General features: G+C 41.3%; 3 protein-coding genes across 9 annotated transcripts in view; 1 reads left to right on the forward strand and 2 right to left on the reverse strand.

The window, feature by feature from the left end:
- The window catches only part of LOC308394952 (LIM and calponin homology domains-containing protein 1-like), a 31,610-nt gene extending 30,576 nt beyond the window's left edge, over positions 1-1,034 (reverse strand). For 4 of the 6 annotated variants that reach the window (XM_080879579.1, XM_080879577.1, XM_080879578.1 and 1 more), the window contains exon 1: positions 598-1,034. In XM_080879579.1, coding sequence (XP_080735705.1) covers positions 598-708 — 111 coding nt within the window. In that variant the 5' untranslated portion in view covers positions 709-1,034. The remainder of the gene's footprint in view (positions 1-597) is intronic. The other 2 variants (XM_080879580.1, XM_080879581.1) reach the window with 2 other exon arrangements.
- Positions 1,035-2,431: 1,397 nt separating this feature from the next.
- LOC308394803 (ubiquitin carboxyl-terminal hydrolase isozyme L1-like) lies at positions 2,432-8,695 on the reverse strand. The gene is made up of 8 exons (XM_080879342.1): positions 8,394-8,695; positions 7,720-8,296; positions 7,167-7,308; positions 6,838-6,923; positions 5,169-5,216; positions 4,826-4,895; positions 4,681-4,739; positions 2,432-3,407 (listed from the first exon to the last, which is right to left on the reverse strand). Exons 2-8 carry the CDS (start codon positions 7,846-7,848, stop codon positions 3,324-3,326), a joined length of 618 nt encoding a protein of 205 aa, XP_080735468.1. The 5' UTR covers positions 7,849-8,296; positions 8,394-8,695; the 3' UTR covers positions 2,432-3,323.
- Positions 8,696-15,548: 6,853 nt separating this feature from the next.
- Positions 15,549-24,069, forward strand: anxa5b (annexin A5b; the record flags this gene model as incomplete). Of its 2 annotated transcripts, XM_080880020.1 has the most annotated exons (13): positions 15,549-15,697; positions 16,410-16,463; positions 19,284-19,368; positions 19,697-19,791; positions 21,010-21,123; positions 21,259-21,349; positions 21,549-21,628; positions 21,705-21,755; positions 22,363-22,456; positions 22,771-22,866; positions 23,190-23,248; positions 23,463-23,585; positions 23,672-24,069. In XM_080880020.1, 12 exons carry the CDS (start codon positions 16,461-16,463, stop codon positions 23,732-23,734), a joined length of 954 nt encoding a protein of 317 aa, XP_080736146.1. In that variant the 3' UTR covers positions 23,735-24,069. The 2 variants fall into 2 exon arrangements, with proteins under 2 accessions (XP_080736146.1, XP_080736145.1); XM_080880019.1 differs by lacking the exons at positions 15,549-15,697; positions 16,410-16,463 and having other exon boundaries at positions 19,275-19,368.
- Positions 24,070-25,230: the final 1,161 nt, after the last annotated feature.

The following is a 25,230-nucleotide window of genomic DNA, read 5'->3' on the forward strand; positions in this document are numbered from 1 at the left end:
TGAGCCGCTCTGGAGGTATAAAATAGGTCATAAGGCAGCAGCTCCGCGGGCAAACCGTGATTCACCGCTCAGGCTGATGGAAGGAGGCACTGTATCCGAGCAGATGATGGTGGAAGCGATGCAGCAAATGATAATCTCATCCGATGCGATCAACCGTGGGTACAGTGAAGCATCTCGTGCGTGAACACTGGCCCGGTTTCATAACCATGGCAACCGGAATCCCCTCGCGCCTCAAAAAGGGGGGCGTTTCTCCTCCTAGCAAGTAGAAAACAGGCTCTCCATCGTCCCTACACAAACAGACACTCTGCGAGCTTTTACTTCATGATGACGGTTTATTTTCGAGCCCGAGCGGCGTTTAAAGTCCCTACAGAGCAGGTGTTGGCGTTCAGTGTCATTAGGACGACGACACAGGTGAAAACTTTTCACACGCACAGTGGCTGTTGTCCCACACGGACACCGCATCGTCCCCCTCCTCCCAAACAGGTGACGCCTGGGGTGATTATTTATATCCCCGCTCACAGCGTGTGGCTATATGACCCGTTTATGTCCCCGGTGTGCAATAGCAGCAGGCCTCTGAGCCCCCCTCTCCTCACTTACCTCTATCCATTTCTGAGCCTCCCGACAGGCTGGTTCGGGATGGTGCTGCTCCAGCGGCTCCTGCTCCCGCGGGGCATTCGGTGAATCTCCAGAGGCACCGGGGCTAGCCATCTCCGGACAGGCCGAGACCAAAGCCGGACGATACGGTGATACGTGATATGTGATAAGCCTCCCTTCAGATGGTCTGTGTCCGGAGCCCGTTATGTTCGTCCTCGCGCGCTTCCCCCGCAACTCCGCGCTCTGTCACGGCGGGTCCTCTCGTGCTCCGCGCGAGCTCTGCGCAGACTGTGGCGCGGAGACAGACAAGCGGCTCCTCGCGAAACGCGAACCAGGCGCTAAAAATAATGACTCTTTTCCGCCGAACTGCGCGAGGCTTCTGTCCTCGGCCCCCGCCGCGCGTTTCGAGAAACGTGAACGCGCAGGCAGGAATCTCTGCGGGGGAGGTCGAGATAGATAGGAGATGCAGAGAGAGAGAGTGATGAGGGAGGTGGGGGCTGTTCGAAGGTGACCCATAATGTGTTTGAAGGGGACTGGTCATACCTGAGCACAGGTAGACTGTAGGCTTTAAAATGTGAAGCAAAGAGCACCATAGAAATGTAAAACTGCAGTATTTAAATCACAGGCAGGTAAAGTCAGCGTGTTTTTTATTCACAAAATCAGATTTGTTTGGTATGAATCTCCAAAGCATGATATAATCAAGATACAATACCTATATCACAGCTGATAAGTCTTTAGTTTAGTAATGTGACAATACTGAAGTCTGTCCCATAATTAATGACATGACATCATGTATACGTTAAAAAAAAAAAAAAAGCACTAAAACGATTGGGGGGGGGGGGGGGGGGGGGGGTGCAGGATAACAGGCTCCTGCCCCCCATATCAGGTTGATCAGGTCCTGCTTCAGACTCAAAAAGTCAAGAACCTGTGAGCTCCAGTCCCAGCACCACCAGGTTAGTCAATTTAAGTTGTAGCTCAATTTAAGTGGCATGTGTTGGAGTTTAACACACACAGACTAAAAAGAATGGATTGGTCATGTGTAACTATCAGCACTGGTGATAACAGCTGTTTCAGATCACTGAGCTTAAATGTGGCTTTTTCAGCTGGCAGGTCAAACCAGTTATGTTGGATCCAGTGACCTGTTCAGAAAGACATTCTCGGAGTAAGAAATAAATGCAATATTTCCGCTCTAACTGCCTGAGTGTACTGTCATGTTCCTTTGTTTCTTATCAAAACATGAAGTGTTGCTCGTGCCAGTATGCTGCCTGCTCACCTGAAGGACAGACTGTCTTATGTAAGCACAATGATGAGGTGCTATAGACAGCTCTTTCCTCTAGTTTCACTCTTTTGAAGTTGGACAGCAGCCAAGTGCAGTCCAGGATGAGCCTGAGGTCGTTTAACCACATCACAAGACAAAGGTTTCACTTTGTGTGTCAGCTAAAAGCCTGTAATGTTAGAGTAATGGCAGGGGTAGAAAAGTTCTCAACAGTGAAATGGTAAATGGCCTGTATTTGTATAGCGCTTTTCTAGTCCCTAAGGACCCCAAAGCGCTTTACACAACCAGTCATCCACCCATTCACAGCCACAGCGGGGCGCACTGACAAAGGCGAGGCTGCTGGACACTGGCGCCACTGACCACCACCAGTAGGCAACGGGTGAAGTGTCTTGCCCAAGGACAACGACCGAGACTGTCCAAGCCGGGGCTCGAACCGGCAACCTTCTGATTACAAGGCGAACTCCCAACTCTTGAGCCACAATCGCCCAGTAGTTCATTTCCCTGTACCGTTTACTTAAATATACCCAATGGATATTAGGAGACAGGACAACAGGACAAGGAGACAACAGTTGCTTTATTATATTCCCACAGCTGTATTAACAGTATAATGACAGCGACATAGGATTTGAAAGTGCAGAAAGGTAAACAATTCAAACACAGCCAGACACCCAGCACTGCACAACAACCAACATACAGTAGCACTTCAGATGTTCCCTACTTCACTTTGGAAGTTGTATTATCTGTTAAACTGGCACAGTAAGGGTATATCCGTTTGATCATTTGTGGATCCTTGGGTTTTTAAATAAGGTGCCTGTTCATTTTTTGAACACTGCAATGAACTGAACTGATTTGCGATCACACTAAACATAAGCTTATCAGAAAGAACCTCAGTTTTCCAGAGACGTTTCAAAACAGTGAGTAGGTTTCTTCCTTGCTCTAAACAATGGTTGATTATTTCTACAGATACATTTGGGCTATTCAGCAGAACATCAGATTAAGAACTCAACCACACAGAAACTAAAGGGCTTCAGAAACAAAACTTCCCTCAACATCTTTTGTCTCATCTGTCACACTTGTTGGCACAAAAGGTATTTTAACATCAGTCTTCTGAGTTTGACACAGATGCAGTGGAAAATATTTTCAGACATGTGCACACAAGCAGTGGTAATGACCACATGCTGTACAGATTCACAGCTAAACCACATTAAACTGTATGGACAGGCTTGTACTGTTAGTGTCTGCAGAACAAAGGGCTCTGATTGTGTTTGTGTACATGTGGTAATGCTAAACAAGACTTTGTTCATGAAATAAGAGAAATGTGGAAACAATGTGCTTTAGTGCATAGTGTCTGCAGATGTATGCGCACACAGGTTGCCTGTTGATTGTTTGTCATGTGAACGCTCCAGGACATTTTGGTTTACAATTTGCTCAATTTTGTGTCCTACTGAACATCTTAATTCTGACAGAGAGCCACTGCAGAGAAGCGCACTTCACCTTTCTCCCTCTCCATAAATCCACGGCACACTTTGGCTGCATCCTAGATATGATCAAAAGATGACATGTCAACTAATTATTCAAAACTCTATCCACTATATTTAAACAATACATCAACTAATTTTAAAATGGGAGTGCACTATTCAGAATGAGGAGAGACTGTCCTAAAGCGCATTTGTATTAACGTTTATTTTACTGCTGATATTTTCATATTTTAGTAGGGCAATATCACTGATGTAAATGCCCTGATAATGAGGTCTAGTGCTGCCAGTTAACACAGATCCATGTTAAGTTAAATTGAAACACTTTAGGGAAATTCATCCTCTAAATCAGTGGTCCCCAACCCCGGGCCTTGGACCGGTACATGCGTCGTTTGGTACCGGGCCGCGAGAGTTGAGGTTCAGGTGTGAAATGTATGGTTTTTAAATCTGTTTTCAGCGTTTTTGTTATCGTTTGTATCATTTACTCTGTTTTCCTTTGTCTTTTCACGTGTGTTATGAATAAATTCTTTTTTTTCGGTACCGGTACTAGTTTTATTTTGTTGTATTTATCCGCGACACCTTAAAGGCCGGTCCATGAAAATATTGTCGGGCATAAACCGGTCCGTGGCGCAAAAAAGGTTGAGGACCTCTGCTCTAAATGTTTCAACAGCATTACATGCTGTGCACATAGGTAGCTCTGAAAGCAGCAGTCTAGCAAGTTCCACTTCAGTGCAAGTCTATCATAGTGGAATGAAGGTATTCAACTTCCTAGTAGCTGGGTGATTTTAAAACAATACTGTGGTATTAACTGGGAACTTGTTGAGCATTCGACACCATTGCCAGGTGCAATACTGCCATCCTCCGGTAGTAGTAATGCATTACAAGCAGATGTTCATAAAACAAACCAGCTTGTTGAACTTCAATTAAATTAAATACTAATTCTTACTTTAGAGGCAAGTCTTTTACCATATCTAGTTCTCAATAAATTACCACATTTAATGATGCGGTTTTATCTCACATAAACGTGGGTTTGCCTTGTGATCATTTGCTGCAATCATAAATAATCCAATAAAAATTTACGAAGCAAATTAATAATTGCAAAACTCTCACATTTTTGCATTTCATTGCCAGGTTATGTAATAATTTAACCTCATTTTAAATGACTGCAATTTGTATATCAGATATACAAATTGACTAAGCCCAGTTTGGCAGACTCTCATTCACACTCCCTCTCCAGTTTAATACACGACTAGTTGATATGCAAAGAACAATGACTGTTATTTTCAGTTTGTAAATGTTCAAAAACTGAAAAGTTCAATAACTGGATATACATACCATTACAAAGGACTCCTCTTTGGTAGGACCGTGGTTCACTGGTCCATTTATTTTCCCATCTTAAGATATAAGATATTAGAATCCACAATGTAAAACAAATACAGGGACAGTAACTACAGGATTGTGCATGGGGCCAAATGCTTACCAAATTCATACAGCTGTCCATTTACATTGACGAAGGCAATAAAGTGAAAGTTGACTTTATCTGCTTCTGGCTGTGAAGGTTGAGACAAAATGAATAACTTTGAAAAAAGCAAAGATACAACAACTACTTCTGTTTAAATATATAGTCTGATCTCTTTAATAACCCGCACCCCATCTCACATGTGGTCCATAACAATGTAACTGCCTGGAAGCTAATGAAATAAAACTGCTCATAACAGCAATCTCATATGAAGTTGTCCTACACAGGTCTAACATTGACCTGCATTACATGTGTTTGGTCTGAATGTGGTACAGTGTGTTGATGTTGTGGTAAAATGCCTTACCCGACACTGGCCCTGTGCAGCAATCTCATTGTGAGCATCAAAGATTGCCTGAAAGGGGGAAGAACGTGCAAGATGTAACTAATGAAACATAATACTTCCATTTTTATTTAAAAAAAAAAAAGTAGCAGGGCAGTCAAACAAGTTTGAAAGGTTTTTATAGTGTTTTGTATATAAGTGAACCCACCTACTACATCTAAAGAAAATTTGGCAGTATGTGGCACCCCCAAGTGGCCTTAAAAACCAATTCCATTATGCAACATTCTAGAAATTCTAGGCCATTATATTCACTCATTTTCACTTTACTACAACTTTGCTAGCAGACACTAGTCTCAGATATGACACTGGAATATAAAGACACATACACCTATGTGACATTAACAATGTTTGCACAATATAGCATTTTTTTTTATATATATATATATATATATATATATATATATATATATATATATATATATATATATATATATATATATATATATATATATATATATATACACACAAAGGAGGACAAGTCATTTCAAACTGAAGTTTAAAGCACCCATTTTAAAATGGACCGTTGCAAGTTTCCCTGTACAATTGAGCTGATTTCAGGTCAGATGAGCCCCTTATACAATAATACTTTGCCATTACATTTATTTGGTTGGTCGACACAAGTATACTACAGACAGACTATTGTACAAGTCATCTAATATTCCTAGATGTGAAGACTTTAGGATAAAAAGATTAGAGTTTGTTTTAATTTTTAGTTTGTCCAGCAATTAGACTTTGGTGTCAATGTCTCTCAGCAGTCCCAATAATCTCCATTACTTGCTGGACTCCAGTTATCTAGGTTGATTGTGGACTTTAGGTGGGCCAGGAAACCCTTGACCCGTTTCAATCCATGGTCAATGTGGACATTGTGGAGGACCATAAATACCTTGGAGTACACAGTAAATAAACTTGAATGGGTTAAAAACACCACTGAATTCTAAAACAAGGGCCAAAGTAGTCTCCATTTTCTGAGGTGGCAGCAGAGGTCTTTTAATATCTTTTCGACAATGCTCAGGATTGTTGCATGCAGGGGCAGCAGGTCAAGAGTCGCAGATGCCAACAGACTCAAACTGATCCACAAAACCAGTAATGTTGTGGGAACGGAGCTGGACTCCCTTAGGGTGGTGTCTGAGAGGCAGATATTGCCCAAGATAAGGACAATGCTGGATAATGCCTCTCACCCACTCCATGATGTGCTGGCTAGTCACAGGAGCACATTCAGTGAGACACTGAGATGACCAAAAAGCACCACTGAATGAAACAGGAAATCATTCCTGCCCATCTCCCTCTACAACTCCATATAATACACTGTGCACACTGCAATAGTTACACCCGTGGCACATGCTTTACAGTAAAACATCAAATGACAAAGTTTCAGTTTAGAGTTTAATGTCAATCATATATTTCACCTCTGTAATATTCTTGATATTTATAATTGAGCGATTTGTATATATTAGAGCCATTTCTTAAATGTGTAAACTATGTAATGTATCATATTATTTAATTAGTTCAACATGTTACTGTTACTGTCTTGGAGCAACCATAATCCTAATTTCCTTAGGGATTATTAAAGTATTCTGGTTCTCATCTACCAAATCAGATTTATTATAGACCAAATAATTTAACTGCACTTTACTTTGTTTTTCTCCAGATGTTTGGCACGGTCATCAGGAGACATATTTGCTGTCTCATCCAGAAATTTCTTCAAGGCAGAGGCACCATCTGAAAATGTCAACATTATCTTAGATACCAGGAAGATTGATTATGCACATCAAGCTGAATCATGGGGTAACAGCACTCTTTGTTGTTTAACCTTTCATTTAGTACACTTCCTCCATGCATTTTATAGAAACAGATTTGTAAAGTCCAGTAGGAAAATTTACACAGGCAGAATTATTTTAGTCACCAATTTAAATATTTATTCACACATGTTCAGTTGGTGCGCCAGATCCCTCTTGTACTCACCAAGAGTCATTTTGTCTTTGTTGTTAGCCACAGCATGGAGCAGGGCAATGGTGCCACAGGAATTGACTGCTGTCTGCTTCAAGAAATAAGCCTCAGAACCTCCTGAAACCTTATCAGCTTGCTGAGATCTGAAAGACTCATGCTGCAGGGGGGGGGGGGGGGGGGAGAAAAAGGCATGTCATCATCAGTCTGATAATACTGTGTAGTGGGTCTACCACTTAAAATGAGCCGAGTCAGGAGATCTCAACCATCCAAAAAAAAAAAGATTCCATTGTTTTATTAACTGCAGTATGTTTAAACTGTTTAGTATGTGAAAAAATATTAAACTTTAACCATTTGCATTCAAACTTATAGTAGTGATAGCATCTGCTGATTCATTTCCTCGTAGCCATCTCTCTCGCTCTCACTCCTCTACCCATCTAAATAACATTAGGAGTTCTTTTTCTATCCATGCCCTCCCTGCATCTCTGCGTCACCCCACTTGATACGGCCAATATTCGCTTGCTCGACCCACCCTTCCAGGAAGTAGTCAGCGCCACCACCCTGGTGTTACCTGTTGCGTTAAGGGGAAGAGCAGCATCAAGGCACAGCACGGCTTCGGCACGGAGGAGAGCTGCTCACCCTCCAGCCCCAGCACGTCGACGAAGCGCCAGCTTTCACCAACGCCCAGCTTTCCCATCATCTGAAAGGCACAACGATGACGGAATAAAGAATAAGCCCCAACAGTTGCACACTGGCAGACGATGCTCTCAGAAGCTGCTCAGAGATGCTGCGTTATGCTGGTTCACTCAGGCCACACCCTTTAGCCCAGACACTGGGACAGCCGCGGGAAGGATGCTACTGCCCGTTAATATGGGATAACGGTCAAACTCTTGTTAACCCTGATAATTTCATTTTTAGTATCAATTAACGCTGTTACCTGGATAGTTGGCGATGCAACTACACCTCTACTGGTATACTGGTGCTTCGTAGTGGTCTGATGGCGTTTCAATGTTGGAAACACGTTAACAGCCCTCTAAACTAATTAGCCTCTGTGAAACTTACCTCGCGGTTGGGTCAATCAGTGGTTACTAACATGTCGCCATTATTCGGCGGCTAACGTTTAATTTCATACGCACCTTGTTCAGCATCTGAAACAACAAAAACAAACGAAAAAAGACAGCGGTAAGACAAAAATCTGCTGTCTTTGAAAGCATTACTGTTGTAATTAAGCACACATTTCCTTACCTCCGGATTGATTTCCATCGGGGTCCACTCCATTGTTGCTAAAGTTGAGCTATCACTTCTCTAGGTCAATCTGCTATCTCGACTACAGCGAACAGCCGCGCGTGTACCCTTATTTATCGCTGCTGATCATACCACTTACCGACAGACGCGGGGGTGGGCCCAGAGCAAATAACCGTCGGTGCACAGATTTAGCAAACTACCGGACAAATATCAGACAGACTTAAACGCCAAATTTAACGTTCTACACGCCCGAATACCAAAGTACATATCAGAAAGACATTTACGTTTATAAAAGTAGATATTCATGAAATGACACCTCTAAATACAAGATCATTCCGAGTAAATCGCGTTCTTTCTAGAAAGTAGGTGTGGCGTATTGATGACTGCCTATCAACAATACTTGTGCTTGTGCAGCCTCTAACACTTAAATAAGATTTAAACTGCAGCCTTCTTATACCTGTTCAACGTCTTTGCTACTTGCGCTCCTGTTCACTGCACATGCAACAAGCTAACAGTCACAGCAATATTAATTATATTTATTTGTAGTGCACAGACTACGTTTATTCCCCTTTTGTCGTCCTTGTTTCCACAGACCACTTAAGAGAAAACTAGAAACAGATTATTTTTTTCTGTAATTCGCTATGTTATATGACAATTATAATCAACGTGGAAAAAGTCAGTATGAAGAAATAATACTTTTTCAAATAACCATATTTTAAAAAAATAAATAACCCAAGCTAGTAATAATAAATGATCAAATGTATTCCCATACCTAAATACTATTATTCTGGTCTCTTTACCAGAGAGAGTTATTATTATTTAGCCTTTCTCCTTTAAAAACAACCACTTATTAGTAACTAAAGAGCATATTTACATATGAAATGAGGCTAGGAGTTTATAGCTTGTAGTAAGTAAAACCTGAATTGATAAAACTTGTAATCACATGTTGTGCCACACCTAGAACTGGATGGTTAGTCTGAAGAGTGTTTTTCGTACAACAATCTCAGTGTTTTTACTTGTATGAAATCTTTGTGTGCAATGTCCTTGAAAATCAGATTTTTTTATTTCTTTTTTTCCCCAAACATGGGGTTTTCTGCTTCAGGATAATGTATTTAACTATTCATTTGCTTGTGTTGTTGTTCTTTAAATAATATTAAATTATTATAATTGTTATTATAATAATAAAGAAGAAAAACTCTACAGACTTTAGTTGCTAAATATGACCTTAGCCCAGGGTTCCAGTGGGATTGTTTCCTTGTGTCTTATATTCCCTGCTTTTCTGCATCTGTTTGCTTCCTTTGGTGTGATTCTGGCCTATATGCCTGTGTTAGCACCTGATTATTTATGCAGGTACTTGTCTGTTTAGGTGAGACTAACCTGCTGAGTAAATTGTATGTGCAATAGAGTCATTTTCTCCTGCCTTCCACCTGATGGCACAATAACATAAGAGATGAATGTAATGTCAACATTACATTACATACATTACAAGTACACTTGTGCATATGAAAACTTTACTTGATGAAAATATGTTGTTTCCTTCATACTGCATAGCTCATGAATCATCTGACTCTGACATCTGATGTGTAGCTAAACTTCTTCACACTGATAGAAAGACAGAAAGACTGCCCTTGTCTGTATGCCTTTTGTGTTTCATTTGCAGTAACTTCCTGTTGTATTTTGGTAACTGCTGTTCCTTGTGGGTCTTCCCATATTTTACTTCCTCTGTGTTTGTTTTCCTTCGCTATCAACTCCACCTTCACTGGATTCACCTGTAGTTATGGTCCTTATTTGTAGTCCTATTTTCTCCTCTGCAAGTTGTTGGCTAACCAATTTTACTGACTGTGTTGTCTTTCTGGTTCCTTCTGTTTTGGTTTTGTTGATTTCAGTTACGTTTTCCATGAAAGCTCAGCTTGTGTTCATCAATGTGCTGCCTAGTGTGTCCTGAAACTGGGTTCTTTAAGGTACTTGCATGTACGAATACACTGTGGTTACAGCATGCATGTTTTATTCATGGAGAATGGACTTTAAAATACACCCACTGGCCACGCCATGAGGTGCACCTGTTCAGCTGTTTGCTAATGCAAATATCTAATCAGCCATTAAAATAATATGCATAGAATGTTCAGACTCCTTTGGGCTGAGAGTAAGAAAAAGATAACTTAAATAACCACCCATCTCAACCAAAGTATATAGAAGAGCATATCTGAAAACATAAAACACTATAGCAGCAGAAGACCATACCGGGTATCACATTGTATGATAGGGTCAGAATTGGTCTAAACAACATGAAGGAATGGATCCATCCTGTCTTGCATCAATGATTCATATGGGTGGTGGCACAATTTGTGCCCTTAGTGCCAGCTGAGCATTGTTTAAATACCACAGCCTGAGTATTGTTGCTGACCATGTCCATCCCTTTGTGTCCACAGTATACCCATCCTCTGATGGCCGCCTATAACAGGATAACGTGCTATTCAAAAAGCTCAATTCATCTAAAATTAGTTTCTATAACATGAACAGTGAGTTTATGTATTAAATGGTCTCCGCAATCATCAGATCTCAATTGGACTGATTGTTGCTGGATGTGGTGATTAAAATCATGAATACACAGCTGAAAATCTGTGTAGTGCTATCATGTCAACATGGAGCAAAATCTCTGAGGAATGTTTTCAGTACCATGTTTGAATCTATGCAGTAAAAAAATAAGGCAGTTGTGGAGTCAAAAGGGGGTCTGATCTTTGGAATGTGTACCTAATAAAGTGTTGCAGTAAATGAGTGTACATTGTACTGAACCTACAAAATATATGTTTTATTCAGGCAGAATGGATTTTAAAAGTATGTTTTAATCAGATGTGATGATGGAAGTCACCTGAGGGAAGGGCGGAGATTTCATGTGGGTGGGCTCACAGGTCAGACTGAAATGGGTAGCTGGTGATATATTCTATATGTCTGCATCCATTTGTCCGTCTGCCTGTGTCGATGGCATATTTACCTGTGGGTTTAAAAGGGGAAAGCAAGAGTATATAGAAAATCCAGTAGAAGAGGACAGAAGGAAGAAGAAGTGAAAAGAGAAATCGGATACATTTGAATGCTCTTCATATTTGCGGAATATTCCTCTGATCACACACTGGAGGCTTGAGTTAAGACCTTCATTCTTGGAACTTCATCTTCTTCCATTTGATCTTGAAGAAATTTGACTGAAGCTGTTATTTTTTTAGCACCTAGTGTCTGGGCCTCTCAGGATGGTCGCATCTTCCAGAAGACAAGAAAAACCAAATAATTACCTGTAGACAACAGAATAAGACCCTAACAGTGTTACTGTACATCACCATAACTCTAAGAGGCAACAGTTTCAGACAGCGGTCTGTCCATCCTGGTGCATACTTGCTGAGATGAATGGTGTGCCTCCTTTAGGAGCAGGTTGGGGATGGAGCACGGTGGTGTACTGTTGTATCTTCGCCTCGCTCAGCATGCTGTTGGCTCTGTTACTCTGGTTCTTACTCAGACAATTACAATGTTTCAGAGGCAGAAAGTGACAAACACGCGGTGTGATGTACACCTGCTTCCAAAAGCGGCCTGTTTTTCTTGTTTTTTAATTAATGTGATCAATTTATGAATTGTGGTATAATATTTAAAATATATTAGGTGTCTTTAAATAGTAATTCAAAATAGTATGTCTATTGATGCATGTTGTATTCGTAGTATGTTTGCATCCACACGTGGATGCATGTCAGTCGGATTACAGTTTTATTAAATGTCATGTCTGTCATTCCAGGAGCGATTCTGCTCATAGTGTTCATAAATGTATGATTACTTCTAGACCTCAGCTTGATATGTGCTGGATGAGTGCAGAAGTGCAAAGAGTCCAGAAAAATACAAAAAAAAAAAAAACAAGATTTTTGGATGAAGTTGAGAGTTTGCGTTGTGAAGACAACCACGGTGGTGCACTGGTTAGAAATGAAAGAAGACTCCTCCAGCTGGCTGGGGCCTTTCTGTGTGGAATTTGCATGTTCTCCCAGTATCCGTGTGGACATTCTCTGGGTGCTCTGTGGGTTTTCCCACAGTTTGTAATTCTAAATTGGCCAATTTAGCTGTGAATGTCTGTCTGTGTTAGCCCACCTTTCTCCCTGTCACAGCTGGGATAGGCTCCAGCTGCCCCCATGTCCCTAAATTGAATAAACTGATGGATGGATGGAGCATTTCGGAGCTTCCAATAGCCAGAGTCGTAAGCAAATGTGTATGGGTGAAGCCCTCAGAACTTTTTCTGATAAACTGATGCTTAAAGTCATCCTCCAGTTAAAAATTCTTTGTACCAACTATGTCAATGCTAAGAAAATTGGGATGTTTGATCTTCACGATGCATAACGGTGTGTGTGATATTTGTAAGTACTGGCAATCTGTCATGCTGAAGGGGAAAGTTTTTATTCCTGTAACACCTGGACATACTGGCAGCATCAATCATGACGTCTCAGAAAAAGCCAATTTCCCACATGCAGTTCATACAAGTGTGATGTTGGAAGTTCAGTATTTCTTTTTACCCATTTAAATGTGAAAAATCAACTCTTTATTTCTCAAAAATTGTGTTTATAATAAAAGCTTTCAGTCGTGTGCGATGGTGTCAAAATCTGCACAAATCTTACCCACATAACTCGTGTTTTTTAACAGGCAAACACACACCTCTGTCTGTGTGTGTATAGCTTCTTTGTTTGAATCGATCACTCCCTCTCAGTTTACTTGGTAAATTATTGACATGGGATGAAGATTCCCAACATGCCAAAGCAGAAGGCTACTAAATGAAGAGCATTCATGATCCTAATGATACAAATCAAATCCATATATGTGTTTCAATGGTGACGTTCTTTATTGGTCACATTTTTTTCACGGTGACAGCCATGTTTCTGTCAGTCTCCCCTGACATGAATACCTGCCCTTCTGTTAAAGTTCACCCGTGTTTTTATAGGTTGCATCATCAAACAGTAGCGATAAATTATCTCTGGCACCTTTTGTTCTGTCTCTCTGTTAAAATTAAACTACCATAAAAATTAAAGGGTTTTTTTTGCAAATCCGCAAACTTACAAATTCAGCAGAAGATGGAATAATCATTTCGCCCACCGTGGGCCTGTTCTTCGTACCGCGCTAAGTGAGTTAGCTGGATGAGATTGTTGACGATTTCGCGTGATCCTGGATCGTTCGGTTCCCCGAAGCCCATCCGGGACTTGCTGTCATAGCAACAGAGCCGTAAGCGTAAACCTGCTGGGGAGCAGGTTTACTTTATGTAAACAGGATTAGATCGCGGCCACGCAGGTATGTCCGCGTCATTCATACGAAAGCAACAGCGATATTCCACCACTGTTTCACCATAAATAAATAACATCAATGTAACTAAAGATAATGCAGCACTTGATCCTTTTATTGATTTCACACAGATACATACAGGTCATTCCCTAAAAAAGGGAAATGTACTATTAACATTCTATTACATGTATGTGATTATTACAGATGTAAGTCATATTTCAGAGTAGTAATTGTAAATTACTTCGTGTAATCAAGATGAGAGACCACGGCTATAAAAGCGAAGGTGGATTTGGGAAGTCTGTCGCAGCCATGTCCTGTCCGTTTACGCGAGCAACCCATTGCGGAAGGTGCAAGATTGATAAGGAGAGTCCTCAGAATTCAGCGTATATTGCGAGACAGACAGGATCCTTTAGCTCAGCGCGACAGTGTGCTCATAGAGAGATATCGATTTTCCCGTGAGGGTATTATTCACTTAACCAACTTGTTGACGAGGGGGTGCAGGACCACCACCTGTCTTTTTTTGCTCTGCCCTTTTCTTGGTTGCTGTTATGAACAAACAAACAGAGTATTCCAGGGTCTCTTTCCAAGAGACTAAAAGCAATATAAGTGATAAATATTACCATTCTGTAGAATATTCTTATATTTCACTTTTACTTGTTCCCATGTTCTAGTGGGTCCTGTTGTGGCTCTAATGTGAAAGGGGATATAATATAACATATTATAATATAATATAATATAATATAATGTAATATAATATTGGATAATATGGTGTGATATGATAAATCTACCCTACCGCCTACTGGTGTTGGCCAGAGGGGCCGATGGCGCAATATGGCAGCCTGGCTTCTGTCAGTCTGCCCCAGGGCAGCTGTGGCTACAACCGTAGCTGCCTCCACCAGTGTGTGAATGTGAGAGTGAATGAATAGTGGCATTGTAAAGCGCTTTGGGTGCCTTGAAAAGCGCTATATAAATCCACTCCATTATTATTGTTATTATTGAATTACTTACGAGTTTGATTTGTCAGCAACTTTCTGCCAGCCCTCTCTCCTTGCTTTTGCAGCCTTTGCAGTGTTCCCTTGCGTTTTAATTAAACTCTGAAACTCCTGAAATCCCTCACTCAAGAGTTCTTGCTCTGCTGCCGAAAAATACCGAGCGCGCTCCTTCGACATTTTCGCCGACCAATCAAAGGGTTGCCGATCAATGTTTCTACTATCGATGCGTAGCCCCTGTTGGGCCACCCAGTGATCTCACATTGCTTCATCCAGCTATACTAATCGTCAACAGGTGTGTTCGGGGAACCGGAATAGCGAGCTCAGAGTTAGCGCGATGATTTGGTCTTGGATGTTTCATTTGATCTTGGATGTAGTAAGCGACGTACGAAGCACAGGGCCCGTATCTTCTCACATCAAGTCATGAAAATAAACACGTGACCGAAGCATTATCAAGGAAATGGACTAGAAGCTGTAACTTGTAAACACTGTGTAGTGCTGCAAATCATTTTTGTGAAACATCCCATGCCACGTTCACAGTTATAATTTCCACTAGGATGTAATGGACACGAAATCAGAAGGAGGTGGAGGGAACCACGCCTTCAGGCTAAACCAACAACTAAGCATCTGTTTGCTTACACAGAAACTTTATAATATGTAATGTCAATATTGTATTTTCAACTTGCTCCGCTTCTCCAAGTACTCCAGAAGGAGCATGTTAGATGCAAAATATCGCACCTCCTCTTATAAACCATTATAAAACACGCAGCATGAAATAAAGACGCGAGAAAGACCCTTGTCATCATTTCCCTGTTAGCAGCTCAACCACGTAAGAAAACGACATTTCCCAGAGTGCTCAGGGGCAAGGCAGCCCCGGTGCCCTGAGCACTGGGGTGTGGCTCACTCACTCACGCGCATAGTTTTTCCAAGTGAGCTTCTCCTGTCTACTTCTCCTCACTTCGCTCTCTGCGGGTCTCTCCTTCCGTCCTCTGAGCTCCGTTTCACAGCTGCGGTTCATCAGTAAGTGCCTCACCGGTGTTCACTCTCACTTATAGGAGACCTATAGAAAGTTCCGTTGTATCCACCAGGTTGTGCCAAGATAGGTATCCCGGACAAAATCTGTTTCCCCTGCGTCCGGAGCATTCGCTGCGAACGGAAAGCAGATCCAATTTATTCCGCCTCCATTATAGCCAACTAGACATGGAAGTAGTGATGTTTTAGTTCTGTGAAAAATGAGTGTCGTTCCATTACCGTTCAGTTTGAGGGTTACTACAGAAAAAAAATATATTTATATTATTGTTCTCGCGTGGACGGGATTATTTCAACAAACTGAGGACTTTTTGCCTGATAACTATTTGTATCCTCCTGTAACTTTACTGAATAAAGAGCTAACATCTCCAAAATTACAGGAGTAGTTATTCAGTATAAGAAGTGTTTTTGAACTAAAGATCAAGACTATGGGATACTGTTTGTCCGTGATTTGGAGACCCCAGCTTAGTTTGACGCCTTCTGTCGGGGATACTATCTATCTTGGCACATCAGGGGCACAGCCGGACCCCGTCTCCACCTGATGATAAAAGACTTGTAGTCTAGATAGCAGCTGCTGTATATACCGTACAGCAGGAAACCCTAGCGGAGATGATTAGGGATGAGTTAATTACAGTAGAAAGTTTACCGGAAATAAAGAGTTGTTTCGTCTCCTTGCCTGATAACATTTGTTTCTCTCCAACAGATCTGCACTTTTTTCTTTCGTTGGAAAAACAAACTTAAAAGACTGTCAAAAATGGTGAGTCCTTTCCACTCTGCTCATTTCTCAGATATCAGCGCAAATAAACACGCAGAACTGAATATAAAACGCTTGCTGATTAATCAGATTTTGCAGAAGTCTCGAGGAATAAAACCGTTATTTATGCAAATGTTTGACTCACTGGCTTTAAGCCGGTAAAGTCCGAGACAACGCCCACTTTATGAAACTTTATATAAGGTTCTCGGTGAGCGTTGTTGTTGTCGGGAGACAGCAGGTTAACCTTTGACGCTTTTACAGTTTGTATTGAACCTTAAACATCGTGAAACAGTAAAAGTTAGATCCGTTTTTATATGCGTGTTTTGGGTGTGCGCGCATGATCGTGAGGCTGGAGAGAAATCTCATTTGGGGAAGTTTGGTGTATGACTCATGTGGGCTCTGCTCCATTCGGGTGGGTCTCCTCTGCGTTTTTCCACCTCTCCCCCTCTTTCTGTGTGTAATGCACACATTTCCACATCTGGTCTGGAGTTTAAAGCCAGCCTCCCCCTCTTAAAGGGGAATTTCTTACTTTTCAGCAGTTGAGTTACTAAAAAGGTGTTGTTGTTTTTTTTTTTTTTAATGTCATCAGCTGTGCTGTTGTTCGTTTCCTGACAGTTTATTCTGAGAGCGTGTTTAATATGAAGGGCTAACAAAACATTTGAATAGGTCTTTCTTAGACAAGCATTTCTACTACGTGTGCATTCAGATCTGATATATGTAATATTATCCCTGTCAACAACAGACCTCTACTATTCTCCCAACACACCTGTTTGCTTTCCTGACGAGTGTGGACTTTATATTGACTCACACACTTGCACACAGTGCTGCTTCTGTAAATACTTAACTACAGCACATAATGTGGATGCCACAACAGATCAACTGTATAATCCTGTTTGCACAAAGAAAATAAAAGGATGTTTCCTTTAGTGAGCTTTTTAATTAAAGATGGCATAATAATGATACGTTGCATCTTTATGCGGGATCGGGTATCAGGCTAGAGCTGTAGTCGTGATCACCGGAGCTTAACTCTGTTGACAGCATTTGCACAGGTAACAATAAAATGGTACATAATGGAGGACATCCTTTTGCAAAAGCATTGCTAGGTGGATTGTGTACAGTCTCCATGGCAACAGCAGCCAGTTAAGAAGGATGGTAAGTAATAAGAAGTGCTTTTAAGGAGAGACGCCAGCTGTGATGGCCTGTGGTGTTTACATACATTCCCCCCCACCCTCAGGTCATGCCTGGACCCGCTCAGGGGAATCAGTGCATCACTCGCTACAGACTCCAACCCCTAGCATTCCAGTGTGAGGGACGTGCATTGTGTTATGTTGTTGTTGTCTAAATACCTCCTTGTTCAAGGAGCCACGTTGAGTCTCTTTTTGCTTGATTGGATGATTGGATGCGTGTCATTTTGACATTCCTTCGTGCAGAAACAGACAAAATCCTGGTTGTTAACAGCGACTCTTGTGTTCCTAGACCTTTGACTTTTTAAAATTTTGAGGGTCAGAATTCCAGAAGCATTCCAGTAGTTTTCCTCTCTAAACGTTCTGCTGATTTTTATGAGCGCGGGAGTGTCTGGAATCAGTGCATTGTTGTTACAGAAAGGGACTGTTTTACTAAAAATCAATGTTAAAGTCAAGCTGTAAGTCATTGGGTCATTAATCTGAGTACAAATCAGGAGTAGGTGTACAAAACTATGTGCCTAACAAAGTATACACATCTGACATTGTTCTGTTGTATCGCACAGAGAAATGAATATTTGTGGGCTTAAATCCAGTGATTTGAATTTTTTGCAAAGACCCAACGTCCTTGATGATACTGTACACGTTAAGAATGTGCCCATATAATATCAGCAGTACTTGGTGTTAAATACACCGCACTACATTGAGAATGATAACCTTGGATATAAACAGAATATATACAACTGACAATAACAATATGTGTAATGTAATTATCATAGCTACCACTCTACCGACAAATACTCTGCATGTGTTATTGCAGTTTTCATGGAGGATTTCGTACTTTATCATCTATACATTCACCAACCAGTTTATTAGCTACAGCTGCTTGTTAAAGCAAATATCAGCCAATCATATCAGTGCATGTACGATCCCATAGGTCAAGATGACCTGCTGAAGTTCAAATTGAGCATCAGAATGTGGAAGAAAGGTGATTTTAAAGTGAATTTGAATGTGACGTTGGCTTAGACAACATGAAAGCATGGTCCATCCTGGCTTGTCTCAACAGTTCAGATTGGAGGTGGTGGTGTGAGGATATGGGGAACGTATTCAGCAGGATAGCACACCATTAAGCTAATGCACTCTTTGTGAAGAGTTCCTGTTCCTTCAAGACTGTGCGCTACTGCCAAACATGCCAATAAAGTTTAAACTGTGACACTTCAAAAAAAAAAAAAAAAAAAGATAGCACACCATGTCACAGAGCTCAAATCTTCTGAAACCAGTTCCCTTAACATGAGTTCACTGTATTCAAATGGCCTCTGTAGTCACGAGATGTCAAACCAGTAGAGCAAGATAGATGGGAAACCGACAAATGTGCAGCAGCCGTGTGATGCTGTCTGTGAATATAGATCCTCTAAAGAGTGTTTCCACCACCTTGTTGAAACTAAACTAAACTCAATGAAGGCAGTACTAGCAAGGTGTACCAAAGTTGTGTGCATTTACACATATAAAGGTGTAGAAGTTGAGTGTCTCTGTGGAGAGGTAATCGGGTGCAACAGAAAGAAGAATTTTAGTCAAAAAGGCTTTGGCTTTGGAAAAAAAGTGCAAAGAACAACTTTCTCTGTGCACATCTTCCATGTTGCAGGCCAACAGAGGAACCGTAAAACCCAGCGCAAATTTCAGTGCCAGTGCGGACGCAGAGGTTCTGCACAAGGCCATGAAAGGCCTGGGTAAGTTGATCATGTTTATTCATACATGCAGTTGGGAGAGCTTGTTTCGGGGAATTTCTTTTCAGTGTAGAAATCCCTGCTGTCTGGGTGGAGCATCGCACAGACAGCAGTGACTCACAACCACGTGAGCAGAGTAACTTGAGATGAGTCACTGTGAGCAAACACATCTGCTGACCTAGACTGCAGGCTGTAATTATGTGGTTTGAATAGATGTAAATATGAATCCACCTAGACAGCGAAGGACCATTGTTATGCAATTTGTGCTGCATGCAGCGTATCCTGTGACATAAAGAGCTTTGCTCATGAACCGTGTTTGTTGTCACTGTAGGGACCGACGAGGATGCCATCTTGCAGCTGGTCACGGCTCGCAGCAACGCCCAGAGGCAGGAGATCAAGGCCAGCTTCAAAACTCTGTATGGCAAGGTCTGAACACCTCTTGGACAGCTGTTACCTCGCTCGAGCACATCTGTCACACCTTCAGTTTAACTGTCCCACTGTTATAGCCGAGCAAATCTGTGGGCCAAAGTCACACTGCCCCGCATTAAGCCACTCCAATCTCACTCAGACTCATTCTGCAGTCTTGGCACTTTATCTATAATTCCAAATCTCTGTAATTCTCTATTACAGAGGTTTGGAATGCTCTAAAATGCAGATGATACTAAATAGAACTGTGCACCAGTAGTAAAAAAAGTTACAAACTACAAAAAAGCCCCAATTTTCCTATATTTTTATTGTTGAAATATGATTATCTTAAATCGCTAATACCTTCATGTTAATAAATCACAGCTCTGTGTATGTAAATATTTATTTATCCCTCTAATGTTGCTCTGGGTATTTAGTCAGCGGTCTTACTACAATACACAACATCTGTGCCTGCCTGCGATTTCCTCCTACACGATCAGGAGCAACAAAACCTGGTGCTGTTATCTATATCAGATGTTATGATGTAATAGTGTTGCTTAGCAACCATCTACCAACAGGATAAAAATAACCCATTTGTAAAAGTGCAATTTTAGCTTCGTGACAAAGACAAAATTTTCAAAATGCATGTGTGACGTCATCGTTTTGCCTAGCAATAGACCAGAAATACTAAACTTGGGGCATGAACTAGTTTAACAAATCTGCCATATTAACTGTAAAGGTGATGATGACGTATCTGACGTGTTTACAACTGGACCCACGCTGCCAAAAACATTGAACAAACAGTCAATGAATTAGTGAAGATTAGTTACAAAAAAAGAGGTTCACATCTACACCTCTGTTCACCATACAGGTTATACAGTTAGCTGACAGTGCATTAAGACTGCAAAACAATATTTTAATGTGCAATAAACGAAGCTGCTGCTAGCTACTGTCATGTTGGCACAGCTTGACGTAAAAGATGAAACGACAAGCGTCATTTGGTTTAACATTAGCTTGACGTTAACAAAAAGGTTTACTGAACCTTTGAGCAGAGCCAGGTAGCTGTTCGAACCCTAATCTGAATCTAAGTGTATTTTGCAATTTTTTTTATTTTTTATTTTGGTTAAGTACAATGAGGCTTCAAAGTATTTGACAATAGTAGAAAGTTGCTTCACACTCTGGGTTTGTGGTGATCCACACCTCGTTAAAGTGCATATTGTGTATCTCCACATCTGTCAGGACCTGATAGATGACCTGAAAGGAGAGCTGGGCGGGAAATTTGAGACGCTGATTGTGGCTCTGATGACTCCACCCATTACTTATGATGTGACATCACTTCGCAATGCAATCAAGGTACGTGTGCCAGTGACGGATATAAACCGATCAGAAGTCTCACGCCATGATCTTCATGTACAGACAGAAATTTTAGCACCGATAGCAGCTGGAAACTCAGGCGGCATCTGTGACATTTCCCACTTTGGCCTGTAGGGGGCAGGGACAGATGAGAAAGTGCTTGTGGAGATTCTTGCCTCCAGAACATCTCAGCAGGTGAAGCAAATCGTCGCTGCCTACAAACAGGGTAACACTTGCACAGACACACACAAGTTAGACAATGTTTTTTCACACTGATAATGGTTTCAATATAATTTTAGTGTACTTAAAATGAAGCACATTCAACGTGCTAAGAAGTAAAAGACACCTGTTTTGATTCTTGGAGAAGACACAAATCTTTTTGGGGTCATGTGAGGGCATTGAGTATTGCAGTTTGTTTCCTTCAGAGTATGATGACGACCTGGAGAAAGATATAACGGGTGACACTTCAGGTCACTTCCAGAGGCTTCTGGTTATTCTTCTTCAGGTAAATGTAATCCTCTCCTCTCCTCTCCTCTTCTCTCCTCACCTCTCTTTAATTAAAATGTTCTGTCCCTTCTCAGGCAAACAGGCAGACGGGGATCCAGGCGGAAAGCATCGAGAGTGACGCTCAGGTAGGCTTTTTAAAATATTTGATTCCTCATCATCAGTGGCTTTTGTTTTTAGTCTCACGGCATGACCATCACATGCGTTTGGTCAGGTGTTCAGTTAGTCTGTAAAGATGGTTTGACGACCTCTGCTGGACAACATGAGCAAAACTTCCCTTAAAATGTTGTCATGTTTTTGCTTAGAGAAAAGGTCCTGTGAATCTTTACTAGGCTCAGCTCTTTTCCTCTCTGGAGTTTTTACTGCCAAATCTGATCATAGATAGCTTAGTGAAATGTATCTAGGTGTGATTTCTGTTGCAAATCAATTTTGTCACGTGGAAATCACTTCAAAGTGAAGCACAGTGATTTGGATCGGACAACAACATGCTGGGTCTAGTACAAAGACTCAGTATCAGTGCAGCAGGATCTGAGGTATTCAGGCTTGGTAGTCCACAAAAATGGGCATTCTGGACCTGTAAGACTACAAAAGCAGGATAATCTCCAGCAGAGTTTACAGTAAAAATGTGCAGTTTTTTTCAAGTTTTCTCCTGTACTCTGCCAGTTCTCCCTGTGATTTAAAAAAAAAAACAAAAAAAAAACCACGCCTTAAATAATTGTCATTTTCTGGTTTTAGGCCCTCTTCAAGGCTGGAGAGCAGAAGTTTGGCACTGATGAACAATCTTTTGTTACCATCCTGGGTAACCGGAGTGCAGAACACCTCAGGAAAGGTTTGTGAGTGTGGGGTAAAAACAGTTTGTATGAGTGGGTGAAGACAGAGTGGTCCAGGGTGTGGACAGTGTTTGCACTCTGAAACAAATTACATCTGCAGCCAGTGATGTCAATTATGTGTTGGCTAAATGAATATATGACAAGATTCAACAGCTTTGATTTGAAGTTTACTCACCTCCACTTACTGCCACAGGTTCTTATTTGGTCCTACACACTTTCCCTACACACTGTGGGTTGAGCTTTACTGAAACGGGAGATAAGCCGTATAGCTGCACTAACATCAGACTCATTCCAAACTTTATTTGCATTCCAGTATTCGACGCTTACATGAAGCTGTCTGGATATGAGATTGAGGAGAGTATCAAGAGAGAAACATCTGGAAACCTGAAGGACCTCCTCCTTGCCGTTGGTATGTGCTCTAGACGACTCCCTGAAGTTATTCTTTTGTCGCTTGCCCCCCAAAAAGGAAGGCTTTATTTCAATCCTGGTAAAACAACACAACAATAAACTAAAAAAGAAAGCATCAGCAAATGAAAAAATAATATATAGATAGAGAGAGAGAGATCATCAAAGCTTTTTTCCTATTTGGATCTTGCAAAAACCACATTTCTGTAGCACATTTTAAACTGGGTCATGGCGTCATACTTGGACATTGGTTCAGTTCATCACTCAGTCTTACTACCCATAAGTACACAGTGATGAATTTCCTTTCTGTGTGTGTTTTTTGTACAGTGAAGTGTGCCAGGAGTGTTCCTGCCTACTTTGCTGAAACCCTGTACTACGCCATGAAGGTAACAGCACAGACAGGTTTGGCAGCTTGAAGTGAGGCTATCTGAGTCGGTGCATGTTTGCCAGTAATGGTTTAACCTGTCAAAATGGGTTTATGACATAATGAAGGCAAAAGGGCTTAATGCTTATCACTATGGAGTTATTCATGTATGTTTTACGGTTGTGCGTTGATGTTTGTGAGGTGTTTGGTCACTGCATTGTGTGTTCTCGACTCAGGGTGCAGGCACTGACGATAACACCCTGATCAGAGTGATGGTGACTCGCAGTGAGGTGGACCTGTTGGACATCAGAGCTCAGTTCAGGAGGCTGTTCGCCTGCTCTCTGCATTCGATGATCAAGGTACACACATAATATTTTTACCTACATAGACACCTTGATACTTTTTGCCTTTTCTCCTAAATTGTGCCCGTCTTTGTTTGTTGCAGGGAGACGCCAGCGGTGACTATCGTAAGGCATTACTTGCGCTCTGTGGCGGTGATGATGCATAATCATGGCAATAATCGCTAACGGCAACCACACCTGAAGTGCCTTCTCGGCTGTCGGCTCAGTGAAACAACAAGCTAACCACAAGAAACTCAAAGTCTTGGTTCCTCTCAGCAAAGCTGTCTTGTGTCGGAGAGAGAACACATGAGATCTTTTAAAACTATGATTCCAAACAGTGTCTTTGAAAGGTAGCTAACATTTTGTCAACATGAATGCAGCTTTTATCCACTAATATCTTCACTATACAACGAAATATTATGCTGAAGTATCAGACTTCAGTTGTCTAGTTTGCACTTTGTATGGGAGAACATATATATCCAATAATAAATGCTTAATTTGATGAAGTTCAGTGGTGTCTCGTTAATAATATTGCAGCCAGTATGCTGTTTTTTTGTTTTTGTTTTTTACATATGTATTGACCTCTCATGACCACAAGAGGGAGTCAAAGGAGTTTTGTTAGAGATGAGGTGAGCTGCTGAGCTCTGACCCTCTGTAGGCGTCTTCTTCAGCTGATAGATGGGGAAGTCACTCACTACTCAGTGTTCATCTTCAACATCACAGAAGAGCTGCATGTTTTTATTTCCCAGGCTGTACTAAAACAGAATTGTAAATCATGCAAAGCTAAGTAATTAAAATATTAAAATACTTATTTATTTTAAATTGGGCCTTTGTACAGCCGGTTCGTCCTCTCTCATTTACAAAAAAACTCTATTACATATAAGAGGCAAATGTGCATTATAAAGGAGGGATTATCTCAGGTCTTGTTATGATACTCTGTCATTGTTTTTGTGGAAGAGGTTGGCATTTATTGTTGCCACAGAACCCGGCAGCCAATAATGAGGTCCATACGTAATATCGGATCGGTCCATCTCTATCTATTAGGCGTCCATTAATATTCCTGTGTGTGATATTTTTGTAATTCGCAGTAATTTTACAAACACGGCAAAGAAGTCAGTCCTTGAATTTGAGTGGAAGAATCCACTTGCAAATGGCTTATAAAGTGAATTGGCTCTGGATACTGGATCACCTTAAGCAAACATTTAAGGATCTGATCCCTGTATCCTGCTTGTGGATTTTCCTTATTATCTGCACTCACTCCTGGGTAAAACAAATTAACCCACAAAATGACTAAAAATAGAGGTGGGGAGACATTTTGGTGGTACTATTTCCTACTTCACCCTTAACCTCTGACTGTGTGGTGACACTTGATTGCACCCTTGAGCTGTGATGAAGGATTTGTTCGAACAGTTTGTCTTTGAGCATCTCTTTTATGGCGTCTGAGAGAGAGGACTGATGTGGAAAAGGTGGAAGTCACACTCCAGACAGCTTTTATGTGTCTGTCTGAGGGAGCAAAGAGGTCAGAGGCAACACTCCCTTGTCCAGGTACCACACATATATGCACATGAGTGCACGCATCACACGTCTTACTACTTATATTTCTGTGAGAACAAGCGTTCGTGACACTGGTTGCTGTCACTGAGAAGATAATTAGAGGCTTCTG

This window comes from Rhamphochromis sp. 'chilingali' (assembly GCF_963969265.1).
Source record: "Rhamphochromis sp. 'chilingali' genome assembly, chromosome: 4".
NCBI classification, from domain to species: Eukaryota; Metazoa; Chordata; class Actinopteri; order Cichliformes; family Cichlidae; genus Rhamphochromis; species Rhamphochromis sp. 'chilingali'.